The sequence below is a fragment of the Bombina bombina genome, chromosome 9 (genome assembly GCF_027579735.1).
Source record: "Bombina bombina isolate aBomBom1 chromosome 9, aBomBom1.pri, whole genome shotgun sequence".
Taxonomy (NCBI): domain Eukaryota; kingdom Metazoa; phylum Chordata; class Amphibia; order Anura; family Bombinatoridae; genus Bombina; species Bombina bombina.
Genome location: NC_069507.1, coordinates 65,138,683 through 65,157,414, shown reverse-complemented (window position 1 = coordinate 65,157,414; position 18,732 = coordinate 65,138,683). Strand labels below are relative to the sequence as shown.

The following is an 18,732-nucleotide window of genomic DNA, read 5'->3' as shown; positions in this document are numbered from 1 at the left end:
TTTTCTTGTCAGTTTTTTACAGTTATACTGCATCAGTTTCAAGTGATTTCGCATAAGAGTATTATGTCCCTTTAATGTTTATGTATCAAAATCTTACTTAAAAAAAAAAAACTTAATTATTGTATTTCATATTTTATTATACAAAATTATCCCATTTACCCTGAGTTATCTCCTTTATTTGTGGCCTAGAACAGTTTGTTAGTCATTACTTTAAACTTTCATATATACGTTTCTATATTTTTTAAAATTGCTTAAAGGGACAGTCTAGGCCAAAATAAACTTTCATGATTCAGATAGGGCATATAATTTTAAACAATTTTCCAATTTACTTTTATCACCAATTTTGCTTTTTTCTCTTGGTATTCTTAGTTGAAAGCTTAACCTAGGAGGTTCATATGCTTTCTTAGACCTTGAAGCCCACCTCTTTTCAGATTGCATTTTAACAGTTTTTCACCACTAGAGGGTGTTAGTTCACATATTTCATATAGATAACACTGTGCTCGTGCACGTGAAGTTATCTGGGAGCAGGCACTGATTGGCTAGACTGCAAGTCTGTCAAAAGAACTGAAAAAGGGGTAGTTTGCAGAGGCTTAGATACAAGATAATCACAGAGGTTAAAAGTATGTTATTATAACTGTGTTGGTTATGCAAAACTGGGGAATGGGTAATAAAGGGATTATCTATCTTTTAAAACAATAACAATTCTGGTGTAGACTGTCCCTTTAAGATAAATAATGGAAAAAAACACGTAAGACACAAACAAACGTATTCAATAAAAACATATGAATTATTAAGCATTATATTGACTCTTTGCAGGGTTTCACATATTTATCTGCAAGTAAAACTACAATAATAGAATCAAAAGCACAACCAAGCATTTTATTATTACTCTGTTAAATGCTTTGCTTTATATAGCTTCATTATGAATAGATGCATAAATATAACTATGTATAGTGTGCCTTAAAGGGACAGTAAAGTCATAATTAGACATTCATGATTTAGACAGAGCATACCATTTTAAACAACTTTCCAATTTACTTCTATTATTTAATCTGCTTGCTTCTCTTGTTATCCTTTGCTGAAAGGTTTATCTAGGTAAGCTCAGGAGCAGCAAAGAACCTAGGTTCTAGCTGCTGATTGGTGGCTGCATATATATACTGATTGTCATTGGCTCACCCATGTGTTCAGTTAGAAACCAGTAGTGCATTGCTGCTCCTTCAACAAATGATACCAAGAGAATGAAGGAAATTTGATAATAGAAGGAAACTGGAAAGTTGTTTAAAATTGTTTGCTCTACCTAAATCATGAAAGAAACATTTTGGGTTTCATGTTCCTTTAACTGATGTTCAAGTTATAGATTGCCTCACCTGCAAAAAGAGGTCTTGTACCAGGTTGTCAAGCTCCTCCTTGTTATCTTTTATTTCTCCTTTTCCTGAAGGGAAGGCTAGAAAAAGGTAGAGGCTTTGCAGGAAAACATCTGGAAGGCCGGTCCTGGTCAGACAGGACAGGAGCTCCTAAACACAACAGAAAATAAACAGACTGCATAACTTAGGACATAGCACAATCTATATTCATCTGCCTATAACTTTTACCAAAAGATTCTGCATATCTGGCTAAGCAAACACAGTAAATTAAGGAATATTACTGCATTAAAGGGATACTAAACCCAATTTTTTTTTTCTTTCATGATTCAGATAGAGCATGAGATTTTAAGCACCTTTCTAATTTACTCCTATTATCAATTTTTTTTGTTCTCATGATATCTTGATTTGAAAAAGCAGTACTGTAAGCTTTAGAGCTGGACCATTTTTTGTTCAGCACCTGGGTAGCACTTGCTGATTTGTGGCTAAATGTAGCAAACCAATCAGCAAGCTCTACCAAGGTGCTGAACTAAAAATGGGCCGGCTTCTAACCTTTTATTACTGCTTTTTCATATCAAGATAACATGAGAACAAAGAAAAAATGATAATAGGAGTAAATTAGAAAGTTGCTTAAAATTGTATGCTCTGTCTGAATCATGAAAGAAAAAATGTGGGGTTAGTATCCCTTTAAAGGGACGTGAAAGACAAAATTCAACTTTCATGGGACAGATAGAACATTAAGAGACTTTACTAATTAAGCAAATTTACTTTATTCTCTTTGTGTCCTTTGCTCCTGAGCCTATCTAAGTATGCTTTCCAACAAAAGATACCAACAGAAAAAAAGTAAAATTGATAGATTTGATATACTGAAACGTCTCTTAAAAATTGCAAGCTCTATGTGAATCATGAAAGTTAAATTTGGGCTTCCATGTCCCTGTTACATTCTTAAAAATCTTACCCTCACTCCTATTGACATAGCCAATTCCCTCTCCCAATGGGTATGGTAAGAAGGAAGATTATTCTGGTTTTCATTTTGTGCCCCTTTGTTTTTTTCTTTTTAATAACAAACTAGTTAACATGGAGAGAGGGGTCTAATCAAATTCTGCAAATGTGGTTTAGTGGAGACAAAATGACAGATCTAAAAATATAAAAACAAGATATCAAAATGTAGACCTGAGAAGTAAAATACTATTTCATTGTTATTAAAGGGACAGTGTTGTTTAAAGTGATGGTAAACTTTCCAGTTTTTATAATCAATCCTGAATGTTAGTGATATTTTAGATGGACTTTAATTGATCACGTCTAATAAAGATGTGCTGTAACTTACTTTTTAAGCTGTGCCATTCTAACCCCCGCGTTCCAGGTGCCCACTTCAAAGTTAATAGTTTTAACTGTTCTCCAATCAATGCTCTATCATGACATAAGGGCACTGAGACGACCAGACCACAATAGTTAAACGTGCCTCAAGGTGCCCTACATAGCTAAATCGTTAGCGGACATACCAGCAGCCACGTGGAGAGACAGCGGCCGCAATCTAAGGAGAGACCGTGAGTACTGAGATACTACAACAAGCGGTACTGATATCACAAGACAAAATAAAATACCACATCTCCCCAGGGCTGCACTACGACTTCCCAACTGCGCTCTACCATCACATAAAGTACCAGGCCTGGAAGCGCTGGCTAGAGTTTAAAAGAATCTCACAAGGGCCAAAATACAGTCACCGAATCAGAGTGAGAGAAGGGGCTAGTAACCATCCACACCATCGCTTACAACGGTGGACAAGCATAACAAATAGCGAGTTATACTACACCCCCTCAAACCATCTATGCACAATTTTAATAAATAAATAAATAAAATGACACCTAATAAAGGCCAGAAAATGGACAAGCACGCAAAACCACCAACTTTAGCACCATCTGTTTCCTCCTTCTTCCAAGCAACATTTCATGCAGCAAATGTAAGCTCCCCTCCAAACGATCCACATACAACAATACAAGCCCCAGGAGACCCGCCAAGCCAACAAGATTTACTGCAAGCTAAACAAAATGAGCAACTTTGCCCTCTAAATCAGATTTAGAATCTTTAAAGTCATTTATAAAAGAAGAGCTGAGAGACCTCAAAAAAGACCTTAATGAAATGGGTTCAAGGATTGACTATCTTGAAGAGGGACAAGAAGCTCTGAATAACTTGGTTAGTTAGAATACACAACAAATTTCTATCCAAGACTCATTGATGCAGTAATTGCAAGATAAAGTCGAGGACCTGGACAATTGTGGACGCAGGAATAACCTGCGAATACGAGGAATCCTAGAAGACGTTACAAAGGAGCAAATTAAAGCCTACTTGAAAGGCCTTTTCCTACATCTATTACCTCATTCTTCACATATACCTAATGAGGATATTGAAAGGGCACATAGGGCACTATGCCCCCCCCCCTCCCAAGCCACCATCACCGCCAAGAGATGTCATTAGGTTTTTAAGATACACTGCAAAAGAAGAAATCTGGAAAGTGGCTAGATCCAGTCATACTATCACCTACCAAGGACACTCTCTCCAAATTTACCAAGACCTCAGCCCATACACAATTCAGAAGCACAGAGAGATCAAGTTCATAACGACAACATTACAAGAACACTGCATAAAATATTGTTGGGGCTTTCCCTTCAGCCTTATTGTTTCACATAACAGCTCATAATTCATCTATAAAGAATATAACGACCTAGACCAGATATCAAGAGCACTCAACATTAAGTATACACCACTAATGGACACCTCACTGAATCTACCGCCTATTCCAACAGAAACAAGTTCCTCTAACCCAAAAGAACAAAGATCATAATGGAGCAGAGTGCAATCAAAATGGAGTTTGTTACAGCCATAGACCAAGACAGGCAGTACCTCTGACTATCTAATACCCCTGAAACTTCCAAACACTAGCGTTCTCTGACCACCACAGATGTTAGTATATGCCCTGAATAGGGTAGGACTCTCCTATGGCCCCACCAATTATAACTTATTTCCCCTCTACTTGAGAGTTAGTTAGACAACATTCTTACCCCCAATATGGTGTATGACACAAGAAATGCACTTACTACAAATGTTACTTACAGTCCATGTTTGCGATTGTACTTGTTTGTTCTCTTTATTGTTGTATGCATTGTTAAATCTTTGTCTCATGCTAAACACTCAGGATTATACACTTTTGTATGTATTTATGGACCTAACTTGTCAGTTGTTCCTCTGCTGAACCCCCAACACAGATATGGATAACACATTATCAAATATTAAAATAATTTCCCATAATGTCAAGGGTCTCAATATCCCCCAGAAGACATCAATGGTCATAAGAGACTATAAATGGAATAAAAGTGACATAATACTATAAGAGGGGTCACAAACCTAAAATGCCCCTTAAGAAATTTGGCTCAGTTTATTAGTCATCTCATTCCATTAAACGTAACGGGGTGGGCATAATGATTAACAAAAATCTCAATTTTTGCAAGACAGCCTTACACAAAGATAAGGAAGGAAGGTACACAATTTTAGTAGGAATCTTGTACCACAGACCTATAACATTAGTAAACATGTATGCCCCCAACACTGACTCGTACCCCTTCTACCACCAAATATGCAATAAGATTTTGGAAGTATTTAGAGGCAGCTTGATAATTGGCGGGGACTTTAACCTAGCACTTGACCCCAGCATTGACTGCTCTTCAGGAGCCTCCTCAATGTCGGCTAGGTCACTAAAACAGATCGAATCAGCTCTCACACAATTAGCAGTCCATGATGCCTGGAGGCTTCATCATCCTACCACAAAAGATTATACCTTCTTTTCCCACCCTCATCAAACATACACTAGAATCTATTATTTAATGACTGACGTAACAAGCCTTGCACATGTTCAACACACAGACATATACCCAAGTTGTCCACCTCTCATGTCACACACAACGCATGGAAACTCGATGATTCCTTACTTACAAAAATCCATAATCGAATACTTTCAGATAAATAACACACCAGAAAATTCCATACACCACATATGGAACGACCATAAATGCGTTATCAGGGGAGAACTAATTGCCCTCAAAGCAGCAAAAACGAAGCAAAACAACATATATCTAAAATCCCTATTAGAGGATCTCAATAAATTACAGGACGTTCATAAGGTACACCCCAAAAAACCCTCACTACTAGAGTGCATAGAACACACAAGAAGCCAATTACGTACTTTTTTGGGAACTGAGGCCAAAAACAAGGCTCTTTTTTTCAAAAAGATATACTACGAAGGGGCCAATAAACAAAGGAAAATGCTAGCAAGACAGTTAAAGAAGAGATCACGTAAACATTACATCATGGGAATACACGATAACTCTGACAAACTGTGGTCCTCATCTAAAGATATTGCAAACGCTTTTAAAGACTATTATGAGAAACTATATAACATAGGAGAAAAGGCCCCAGAGCCCAACCCAGACAAAATAACAAAATACCTAACCCAACTAAATCTCCCTTCGATAACTAAAGAACAAAACGATGACCTAGAAGCCCCTTACACAGAGGAAGAACTCCTAGAAGCCATCTTCTCCCTGCCCCACAGTAAGGCCCCAGGGCCAGACGGGTTCGGAAACAACTACTATTCCCAATTCAAAGAAATCCTAGCCCCCCATCTCCTTAATTATTTCCACAGCATTGATGACAACAGGTCGTTCCCCCCCTCCCTTAGCAATTCAAACTCACATATCGGTAATACCCAAACCTAACAAACCCTCAGACCAAATTTCTAACTACCACCCGATATTTCTACTAAATACGGACATAAAAATATTTGCAAAGATATTGACAAACAGAATCAACTAACTCCTCCCCAACATAATAGATAGAGACCAAGTAGGTTTTGTTCCCAGTCATGAAGCAAAAGATAACACTGTCCCTAACTTGCACCTTATATGGAACATTAAAAACAAGGACATCCCATCAGTCCTATTATCCACGGATGCAGAAATGGCCTTTGATTGGGTCAATTGGTCCTTCCGAAGAGCTACACTAAAAGCTTTTGGCTTTGGCTCCACAACCCTAAATCGTATATTCGCATTAAACGCATCTCCTAGTGCACAAATCTTTATTAACGGTATATTATCCACTTTGCTTCCAATCACAAATGGAACCCATCAAGGAAGTCCCTTATCATCCCTTTATTTGCATGTTTAGTAGAAACTCTAGCATTAAAAATCAGAAATAACCCAGAAATTGCAGGAATCGTTAGCGACCAAGATGAATACAAACTATCATTGTTCGCAGACAATATCCTTTTCACCCTTACAAACCCTGAAAAATCTATCCCACATTTATTGACAGAATTAAACACTTTTAATAAACTAACAGACTTCCTAGTTAACCAAAATATGTCAGAAATTCTAGGTATGTGTCATCCACAACAAACAGAACAAATAGTTAAAAACCAATGCCCCTTTAAATAGTGCAATGAAATATCTAGGTATCCTACTAACCGACTCACCGGACACAATATTTCAAATGAACTACAACCCAATTAAAACAAAGATCACACGAGACCTTTCTTCTTGGAGCTCTAAAAGCTCTTTTGGATGGGTGTATTAACACCATCAAGATGAACATATTCCCAAGACTGTTTTATATATAATGCAAACAATACCAATCCCTTTACCACCCAAATACATTCCACAGATCCAACAATTATTTAGTTAATTCGTATGGAAAAGAAAACCACCTAGAATTAATAAAAGTACAATGTCACTCCCCAAAAATCAAGGTGGGCTAGGAATACCCGATCTAGAAGCTTATAGGACCTCCATATTCCTGCAGAGGATATTGGATTGGAGGATACTCAAGGACCAGAAGAGGTGGGTTCTACTAGAAGAAAGCATTAATACAGATTTGGTGCTTGCAAGCTTTTACTAGAGTCCATCCTTCTCAAAAGCAGCCAAGCTGATTACAAACCCCATCAAAAATGCATACCAATAGAAATCAGCAAATAAGAAAAATCTGTGTCTGTCCTCCGGACCACTGACCTCACTAACCGATAACACAGACTTTTCGATATATAAACTAGAGAAGCAACACAATTTAGAACACCCAACTCAAGATACCCTAATTTACCACATTGCCACAGATGATACCATTTGCCCTAAAGACCAATTAATAGAAAGAGGACATAACTGGGCCAGGAACTGGTTCTCTTATAGGAGACTACACAACTACACAGCAACACAAACTCCATGCACAAACATTCCTGCAACATGACCCACTCTCCCACCAACATCGAAAAACTCTACCCAACCTGAACTCCAGTTAAACGTTCTCTCTATATTATATACAAAATACTCACACAACCCCTTCCCGGGAACTTACGATACTCAATAGAAATGTGTGAAAGAGAACTAGGTGTAATTATACTCCCACAAACAGCAGCTAATATGTTCTCTAACACTAAAATGTCTTCTAACTCGGCTTTCATTTTAGAAATCAATTATAAAATACTATACTGCTGGTATATGACCCCTAGAAATTTTCACCAACTGTTTCCCACTACTAATAACAGGAGCTGGAGGTGTGGGCATGTGAGAAGCAGAATGGGACATATGTGGTGGTGGTGCCCCCAAATAAACCATTACTGGTATAATAGAATACAAAAAATTGAGTACATTCTACAGCCCCCTATCCCACCAGACCCTCAGATATGGCTGTTAAACAAATCTTTTCGACTTCCTATCAAACACCATTCAACTCTTTTGAGTCTTCACAAACAGCGCAAAAATCCTCATTGCTAAGAACTGGAAGTCAAATGAAGTTCCAAGCCTTGCAATGTGGAGAAACAAAGTCACAGAAATGATTGAACTTGAAAAGTACAGCTCATTTAAAAGTAGCAAAAGAGATAATTTCATTGAACTACAAGCGATGTGGGATAAACATATGAAAACCTTCACTAAACTCCCGCTTCCCGTTGGGGGTGAAGCAGAGAGCAATTAGATCAAATGTTTAGTAATATTATCAACTGACCTAGAGTCAATAAAATAATGATAGACTAAATACAACAATACCTTTGTCCTTAACTTTTATTTCAACCATGTACCTGAGAAGAAACTGAACATATGTTGAGACACAACAGATATTTTTTAACTGTTACGTTAAACTGAAAATTTAGAATCTGTACATTTGACTAACATACCTTTGTTAGCTAATTGTTTTGTTTTGATTGTCTGAACACTATGTTGTAACCTGAAAACAGATTCTTAATAAAGAGAATTTTAAAAAATAAAGTGTTACACTAATAAATACACTATCTGGAGAAAAAGAATATTAAAATAAATATTATTTTTTTTTTTTATAAGGGTTAAAAGGTATATGGTATATGACAAGGTATTTGAATGGAAACAGCTATAATGGATATAAATATACATATACTTGTCTAAATAAGTGTATGTATGTAAATGTGTATTTATGTGAATCTTTTCACTCAAATACCTGAAAACAATAAATAGTTTTAAATTGTAAAATGTATTGTGTTTACCGTGTATGTACGTTACATATTTAACATTCCAATGAACTTCACATAGAGGAAAATGTTCTATGTATTTTGAAATAGATATTCCTTTATACATATCTGTATATTCCTATATATATATATATATATATATATATATATACAGGTATATATAGGTATAAATATATATCTTACAAAAAAAACATCCGATATATATAGAAAACATAATTTATCCTTACCAGATAAATGCCTTTCCTTCCGGATAGGGAGAGTACACAGCTTCATTCCTAACTGTTGGGAAATACAACAACTGGCCACCAGGAGGAGACAAAGACACCCCAGCCAAAGGCTTAAATATCCCTCCCACTTCCGCATTACCCCAATCATTCTGCAGAGGGCACAAGGAAAAGTAGGAGAAACATTAGGGTATAAATGGTGCCAGAAAAATAAAATAAATAATAGGGGACTGCTCATAGACAAGAAAAAACGGGTGGGGGCCGTGGACTCTCCCTATCCGGAAGGAAAGGAATTTATCTGGTAAGCATAAATTATGTTTTTCTTCCTAAGATAGGGAGAGTTCACGGCTTCATTCCTTACTGTTGGGAAAACTATACCCAAGCTCAAGAGGACACTGAATGAATAACGGGAGGGAACAAAAAGGAAGAGGCGGACCCTATTCTGAGGGCACCACAGCCTGCAAAACTTTTCTCCTGAAAGCTGCTTCAGCCGAAGCAAAAACATCAAACTTGTAAAATTTTGAAAAAGTATGTAAGGAGGACCAGGTAGCCGCCTTACATATCTGATCCATACAGGTCTCATTCTTAAAGGCCCAAGAGGAACTGTTCTAGTGGAATGAGCCGTTATCCTCTCAGGAGGACGATCTCCCGCTGTCTCATAAGCTAAGATAGGGAAGTCGAAGTAGCCTTCTGCCCATTACACTTCCCCGAGAAGTATAGACAACAAACAAAGAGCAAGATTGTCTAAACTCCTTAGTAGCCTGAAGATAGAATTTCAAGGCGGGAACCACATCCAAATTGTGAAATAAGCGTTTCTTCGATAAATTCCACCCTGGTACTTGGGATAAGAGAACTCTTTTCCAAGTATATCTTCCATCCATGTGATCGAAGAAAACTGAGAAGGAACTCCGAGAATTATTTTGCAAGACTAAAGGATGGTGCTTGCACCAGAATATCGTCCAAGTATGGGGCTACTGCAATACCCTGAGTTCTGGAATGGGCTAGAAGAGCCCCCAGAACCTTTGTAAAGACTCTTGGAGCAGTAGCTAGGCCAAACGGAAGGGCAATGAACTGGAAGTGCTGGTTCAGGAATGCAAACCCCAGGAACTGAAAGTGTTCCCTGTGGATTAGAACATGAAGGTAAGCGTCCTTCAGATCTATAGTGGTCATAAATTGGCCTTCCTGAATTAAAGGAAAGATGGACCTTATCGTCTCCATCTTGAAGGAAGGGACACTGAAAAATTTGTTTAAGCACTTTAGGTCCAGAATTGAGCGGAAAGTTCCCTCCTTCTTTGGGACCACGAAAAGGTTTGAAAAAACCCCAAACCTCTTTCTTTGATAGGCAACAACTCCTAAGGAGGATAGATCCTGAGCGCACCCTAGAAAGGCATCTCTCTTTTCTGATCTGGAAGACAGATTCGAGAGAATGAATTTGCCCCTTGGCGGATGAGATTTGAAGCCTATCTTGTATCTCTGAGATACCACCTCCAGGACCCACGGATCCTGTATGTCCATAATCTAGGCATCTGAAAAAAGAGACAGTCTGCCCCCTACACGATCCGATCCCGGATCGGGGGCCACCCCTTTATGCCGATTTGTTTTTGGCGCACTTCTTATTCTACTTCGATTTATTCCAGGACTGAGCCGGCTTCCAAGTACTCTTGGGTTGCTCAGGATTGAAGGAGGATTGTTGTCATTGGGATTTGTCAGAACAAAAGGAATGAAAATTAGAAGATTGTCGTCCCTTAGACCTGTTCTTCTTATTCTGCCGTAGGAAGGGACTCTTGCCTCCGGTAACTGTAGAAATATAGGAGTCCAGGCCTGGACCAAATAAAATCTTTCCCTTGAAGGGAAGAGAAAGGAGTCTGGACTTAGAAGTCATATCCGCAGACCAAAACTTCAACCAGAGGCCCTCAGTGCATTACATCACTTGAACAAACGCAAGAGAGAGGTTAAACATAGCTCTCCTGACCCGGAGTCATCTAATAAGTTTTCAGATGAAACTACAAAAAGGTTTTTGTCTAGAGGCTATAATGGAAAACATCTTTTGAGGGCCAAAGATCAAGTAGATCATATGAAAAGGGAGAATCTATTAAAACCGAAAAGAAGGATAAAAAATAAAAAGAAGGACTTTAACAAGAAACCTCTTTTTATTACTAACTACAGTAAAGAATATAATTAAATCTGTGAGATAATAAAGAAAGCTTTGCCTATATTAAGAACGGACCAAACAATGAACAAAGTCATTGACACAGGTTTAAATTTTGTCAGTAAAAAAAGTAAAACACTTGGAAATATGTTAGTACCAAAGTATTGCCTGTAGGAAATAAATCTAATTGGTTACCAAAAAAAAGCTGGCTTCCATAAATCTGTTAGTTTACTTAAAGTAGCTTAACAGTGGAATCAATAACAAACAAGTAAACTGATTGTAAACATGAAACTATGTATTGTCTAAACAAATATATCAATGTTTTTTTGATGTTTAAATATATGTATGAACATATGAGATATCAAGATTTAATATAAGTAAGTTTCCTTTCTGAAAATGAAGAGCCATACCGTATTGGGATGTTAAGGGTTAACAAACTAATTAATGTGAAAGGGGTGTATTTATACCCTATATAAGTTACCTAGTCAGTGTAAACATCTATGAGTCATTGAGAAAGTATCAGCTAGATTACGAGTTTTGAGCTCTATAGGGATTTTAACGAAAGCCACAAAAGCAGCGTTATTTCACCTCCCTATAGCGCTGCTATTACAGGTTTTGAAAAAGCAGGCTTGTGCGGGCGATATGGTGGCGTTGAGCTCCATACCGCACCGAAAACAAGCGCTGCTTTGACGTGCTCATGTACCTTTTTTTAATGTGTAGTTTAGTTTAATTGGAAGTTAGTTTAATTGTAGTCTAATAATTATCTTAGTTTAATTGTTAGTTTAAAATTAATTTATTTAATTTGACAGATAAGTTTTAATTTAAGATAGGGAAATTGTAATTTTAATATAAAGGTAGGGGGGGCGTTAGGTTTAGGGGTTAATAGTTTATTTAAGTATATTTTGTTGTGGGGGGCTTTCGGTTTAAGGGTTAATAGTTTACTTAAGTATATTTCGTTGTGGGGGGCTTGCGGTTTAGGGATTAATAGGTTTATTATAGTGGCAGATTAGGGGTTAATTATATTTTAATAGTGTTTGGGATGTGGAAGGGCAGCGGTTTAGGGGTTAATAGGTTTATTATAGTGGCGACGATGTCGGGGAGCGGCGGAATAGGAGTTAATACATTTTAATAGTGGCGGCAATGTCCGGAGCGGCAGATTAGGGGTTAATAAATTTATTATAGTGTTTGCAATGCGGGTATGCCTAGGTTTAGGGGTTAATAGGTAGTTTATGGGTGTTAGTGTACTTTTTAACACTTTAGTTATGAGTTTTACGCTACTAATTTGTAACGTAAAACTCATAACTACTGACTTTAGATGGCGGTATGGATCTTGTGGTTATAGGGCGTACCGCTCACTTTTTGGCCTCCCAGGCAAACTCGTAATACCGGCGTTATGCGAGTCCCATTGAAAAATGACTTTTTTTTAAAGTGCGGTACTGACGTTGTGTGACAGGCTAAAAGGTGTGCGGTACACCTATACCTACAAGACTTGTAATAGCAGCGTTAGGGAAAAAGCAGCGTTATGGGCCATAACACTGCTTTTTCAATCATAACGCCAAACTCGTAATCTAACTGTATGTTATTAAGGACGAAATGTGTTTGACTCTATTATTCTGTTCACCTATGGAATTGATTTGTTTTTATCATGGAATAAATAGCTCTGGTTTTATTTGCTATTTTTTGGATTGAGCCTGTTTTTTTCCCTAAATCCGTGTGCTGGGATTTTCTCTGACTGTGTGGCCAGAAAATAACACACAATAAGTTTTTTTTAAAATAAAGTATAAGCACTACTTTGCTTGAAGCAAACGTTTTACCTGACAGCAGAAGGAATATTCCTAACAAATTAAAGCTGCCACTTTTTTTTTTTTTACTTTTTTGTACAGTGTTTTTCTTATGTTTGTACATGATGATCCTGCGGTTTAGCAGGTATTAAATGCTTTGTGTAAAAAAAAAAAAAAAGAAGGAATTTGGAGCAGAATATAAATCCCACAAAAACTTTAGCCCTGTATACAACTTTCAAATAATTTACTTATGCTGCCAAACGGTTCAGAGACGACAACAGATCACTCTGCAAACAAATAAACTATTCAGCTGAGCAGACAGCAGACACATTATCCTGGCTGCTGCGCAGGCACCCTCCCCCGTACTGCCGCTGCCCCCCCCCCCCACACTACACACAGTGATCTTACTTTTTTCTACTATTAGTTGTAGCAACGGTTTGATATCAGCCTGCCCGTTGTCCCTTCACCCTCCTGCCTGGATACTAAGACTGCCTATCTAGTATGCGGGATTACAAGCTGTCTGCTTTATGTGACATAATAATGGAGACTGGGTGCGGTCACTCCTCAAACTGCAGGGATATGGCTAGGAGTATGTTGCAAAACCCATCGTACAACTATAAAGCAATAAACTGTGCATAAACAGCCTGGGATTAAAGGGGAGATAAATCTCTAGCGATGCTGATGATCCGAATCTGAGTCTGAACTTCTCTCTAAACGTGGCCAGAGTAGTCCTGACTTCCGTCCTCAGAAACTCACAGCACACTGCCACACTCCACTAGTAAGTAGACACAGTGAGGCTCCTGAGGTGACTAGTCAGAGCTTCCAAGTTAGTCCTCGACTAGTCCTTCTCATGCCTGAGCTGAAAGACGAGTTTACGCTGCACATGCAGACACATGCGCCAAAAACCACTGACTGTGTATTGGTAGAATGTGGTCACGTGATGACCATGTATGGGCCAAATAGAAATTTTTTTTTTCTAAATGCATGGGGCAATGCTGCTGCAATATCCAAAGTCCTCAAGTTAGCGATTGTCAGCTTTAACTCGCGTGCAAACATTTTACTTTCAACTTGTAATACGTGCACTAACCCCCGCTTTAAAGGATTACTTTCTGTTATAATTTTTAAGCTAAACAAATACCATATTAAAGTTAATAAACATTAATTAAAACCTACTGACCTATATTTTCTCCAAAACTAAGTTTCATAACGTTCTAAAAGTTATATCTTTTATTCGCCGATGATGTCACGTTATCCTGCCCACTATTTCCAGCACTGAGTGTTCAAAATACTTAAACCAATAACTTTGTGTTTAAAGCGCCATTTTGAAACCTAGGTATTGTAAACGGATTGGCACAGAGCAAAGGATACCCACGGAGTGGGTTTGGAAAACAATTAAATTTGCAGACAAGATTTCTAATATACGGTAGAGATATGTTAATGAAACGCTATTGATAAAAAGCGTATTTGGGGTAGTTAGTTAGTAACAGGCATAGAAAATATTTACTTACAGTGGCCCTTTAAATGTTTACCTCTGGCGGTGTTTGCGCGCATGTAAAAGCGTATAATAGTGTGTCACTTGTAATCTGGCCCTTAATGGGTTAAAATAAGAGAAAACGTTAAAAAGCGATGCAGGCATAGGAGGAAATGCAATAGCATGGTGAGTAGTAACACTGTGGTTGTGACCAGCAGTTTAATGTCCCTTTAAATGCAACAAGTAAAAAAAAATCTTTAATGTCCATCTGAGGAAACTGCATGCTAATGATTTATTGTTTCTTCCGACCCACACATTCTACTCAGTTCCCCTATTCATCTATGAAATGGAATTTTTTTTGTTTTGTTTTTCAAAAATTCTTGGTTTAAAAGGACAGTTTACTAGAAAATTGTTATTGTTTAAAAATATAGATAATCCCCTCATTACCCATTCCCCAGTTTTGCATAACCAACACGGTTATATTAATATACTTTTTACCTTTGTGATAACCTTCTATCTAAGCCTCTGCAGACTGCCGCTTACATCAGTTTTTTTTGACAGACTTGCAATTTAGCCAATCAGTGCTGACTCATAAATAACTCCACGGGCGTGAGCACAATGTTATCTGTTTAGCACAAATGAACCTGCGCTGCCTAGCGGTGACAAAGTGTCAAAATGCACAGAGATAAAATTAGTAAAACATAATCATTCTCAGCCAAGATTAAAAACAATTATCCAACAGTAAATACACCACATTCGTCTAAATTAATTAAAACCTTGGAAAATACCATTAAACTCAAGAGTATAAAAATGAATCCTCAACCATAAATGTTTACAATTCAAATAGAACATGCAATTTTAAATAACTTTCCAGTTTACTTCTACTATATAATTTGATTTGTTTACTTGGTATCCTTTGTTAAAAAACATACCTAGGTAGGCTCAGGAGCAACAATGCATTACTGAGAGCCAACTGCTGATTGGAGAGCCACCTCTTCACAGAGCCCTGGGCCACACTAATAGAAAGGTTAGTGCAGCCCTGGACTCTGTGAAGAAGGGCTGGGCTTAACATGGCTCCACAGCCTGCTACACTTACCAATAGCATGCTAGGGAGCTGCGCTAATCCTGACCCTTCTTCACAGAGCCCAGGCTACACGCTAAGCCTCATATTAGCGCGGCCCGGGGTCTCTGAAGAAGGGACGGGACTAGCCCGGCTCTCCAGCACACTAAACGTAAGTATTTAACGCTAAAGGAGAACTTTTTTCACCTGTAGCAAAGGAATATTTACTTTAGTTTAACGAAAACCCTAATGGCCAGATTACGAGTGGCGCGCTAACAGTTACGCGGGAGCGAAAAGGAGTTTATCGCGGCTGTTTGAGTGTGTCTGGTTTAGCGCTCGTATAACAAGTTGAAAGTAAGCACAAATGTGTGAGCGTAATCGCGATTTACGCTAGAATGATTACCGCATCCTCAGAGCTGTGGTTAACTATTTTGTGAAACAAAACAGTATCACATCAAAACTACATTAAAAAGTACAGTTACACTCATAATAACACTAATAAACATTATTACCAAAAAAATTGCACAAAAAAGTTATAAGGGCTCAAAGACATGAGGTCTCAGGTGTTAGAAACAAAAAAGGCAGGCAAAGGGCATTAACATAGACATACATACATATACATGTCTATATATATATATCACAATTATCCAGGTTCGATGCACTCACTGTTACTTTAACCACATCAGCCGGGGTGCTGCGTAGAAGGTATATAGCAATAGCAGTTGATCCCAATCAAGGAAAAAAGGCGCTGTACTCTCCGGTCTTTCAAAATAGGTTCAAAGGTTTAATATTTCTTTACATCAATTCACAACAAAGCAGAATCATCACAAACGTTTCGGTACCGACAGGCACCTTTCTCAATGGGTAGATAAATCCTGTGTCCCAAAGCCTCTATTGAACCAACAACCCCACTCACCTATTTATCTCTCCCGGTGCAAATGAGACTTCCGGTGCTAGCCAGGTGCCACCCAGAACATGCGTCATTGTTTATATTCAAGATACATAAAGCATGGCTACTTAACATAGCCGCGCCTATTCGTGACAATAGTATCAGTACGTCACTTTCACAACATCACGATCATGTTCGGCTTCACTCCCCCTGCACCAAGAAGCCCCCATTAAATTCTACTAATTTTAAAAGCAATATAAAATCAATAGATTGTAATTACAATCCTAAATACATCACAATCTTTATTATTAAAAAAGTGTTAGACAACAAAGAGGTCCCTCTACTGCAATTCTTACGATATATGTGGCCATCCTAGAAAAAGATTAACCATCTATAATAGAAACATTAACGTTTTAAGTAACAGTATCCATATAGATATGATAAAGTAAAGAATTTTTTAATTATAGGTATTTCGCATGCTTCATACTACTTGGCTTCACACCGATTTAAAGGGATATTCTTCCCTACACTGTGGGTGTCACTGAGATTTGGATCTAACTTGTTTCCAAATAGCAAACGCTACCTAGATCGATCAATCAAAGCAATAGGAATACATTGTAGTCCAGTTGTATATTCAACCCTTTTGGGGTCACAGTGTCGAGTCGGTTAATCCAGGATGTTTCCACTTGGAGAAGTTTTTTGTTTCTGTCACCCCCCTCCTCAGGGGAGGCACATGATCTATTAGCATCGTCCTTATGCTGGCTGACATATGTCCAGCTTGGAGGAAGTGCCTGGCAACCGGTTGTTCTGATGTTTTCTTATCGATTGCTGTCTAAAGGCATGACGATGGTTCGCCATTCTCTCACGAAAAGAGGTAGAGGTCTTGCCCACATAGACAAAAGAGCACGGACACATCAGTATATAAATAACATAGTTGCTGGTACAAGATAGTCTATGTAGGATTTTGTATTTCTTCCCTGTACGAGGATGATGGAAATAAGCTCCACTCAGCATGCTGTTGCATGTTGTACAGTCTCCACATTTATAGCACCCTAACCTCTTCTTAGCATCCATCCATGTGCCCTTCTCATAGCACTTCACAGGGTCATTATGAACCAAAATATCCTTTAAGTTGGATGCTTTCTTATAAACCCTACGAGGGGCTATAGTTTGTACAAATGGGAGAGATTTATCTGTTTTCACAATATCTCAATTCGACTTCACTGATTCCTGTTTTTGATAGAGGAGAAAACGTTGTAACAAAATTAATGTTACTCCCTCTTGTTGTTCGTTGCTACTCATTATAGAAGCATATAGAAAGATGCCGAAAGAATCCCTGGAGCTGCTTTGTCAGGAGAGAGCCATTGCAACTTTTGGCAAAACAAAGGAGCAGTTGGTCCAGGAACTGCATCAGGCAGATGAAATTCCAACAGAGCAGGAAACAGGCACAGAAAGGGTTACTGTGGAACTGGTAACCCAGGAGATAATACCTACTACTGTTACCCCTGAGAGTGCAAAGGAGTCTGAGCTACAAACAGCACTCAGGTACTTGGGGGATGCTGATCCTAAACTGAGAATGGAATTGATCCTCAAGTTTCAAGAAGCAGCTGAGAGAAAGAGGGAGGGTGCAGAAAAAGAGAGAACAGAAGAGAGAGAAAGAGAGAGGGAGGCTGCAGCGAGAGAAAGAAAAGAAGAGAGAGAGGCTGCAGAAAGAGAAAGAGAGAGAGAAAGAGAGAGGGAGGAAAAGGATGCTCAATGGAGACATGAGCTGGATATGCAGAGGAACAGAACCAGCCTGTCTCCCCAAACCAGTGAACGCGGGGAAACCGCAACAGAGAGGCCCCGTCTGGAGTATTTTCCAATGTTGGAAAGAGACACTGACTTGGATGTTTTTCTGAGGGGCTTTGAGAAGGTATGCAAGCAGTATCAGCTGCCCCCAGAAAAATGGGTCCGCTATTTAGCTCCTCGCCTGAAGAGTAAAGCACTGGATGTATTTGCTTCACTTCCAGTGGAGGATGACCAGGACTATGAGGTTATAAAAACAGCCTTACTAAAAAGTTTTAACCTCACTCCGGAATTCTACAGGAAACAATTTCGGAGTCTCCACCAAAGTGCAGATGACAGCTGCACAGAATATATTGCACAGCTAAGGTCTGCTTTTAAGCAATGGACTGGGGGCCTAAAAGTCCTCACTCATGAGGCTTTGGAGCATTTGATGATCCTGGAGCAGTTCATGCAAACGCAAAGTCCTGATGCC

General features: G+C 38.4%; 1 protein-coding gene across 2 annotated transcripts in view; it reads right to left on the bottom strand.

Moving 5' to 3' along the window:
• Window positions 1-18,732, bottom strand: part of WDFY4 (WDFY family member 4) — a 598,790-nt gene that overhangs the window by 562,335 nt on the left and 17,723 nt on the right. For both annotated transcript variants that reach the window (XM_053692180.1, XM_053692181.1), the window contains exon 5: window positions 1,368-1,514. In XM_053692180.1, coding sequence (XP_053548155.1) covers window positions 1,368-1,514 — 147 coding nt within the window. The remainder of the gene's footprint in view (window positions 1-1,367; window positions 1,515-18,732) is intronic.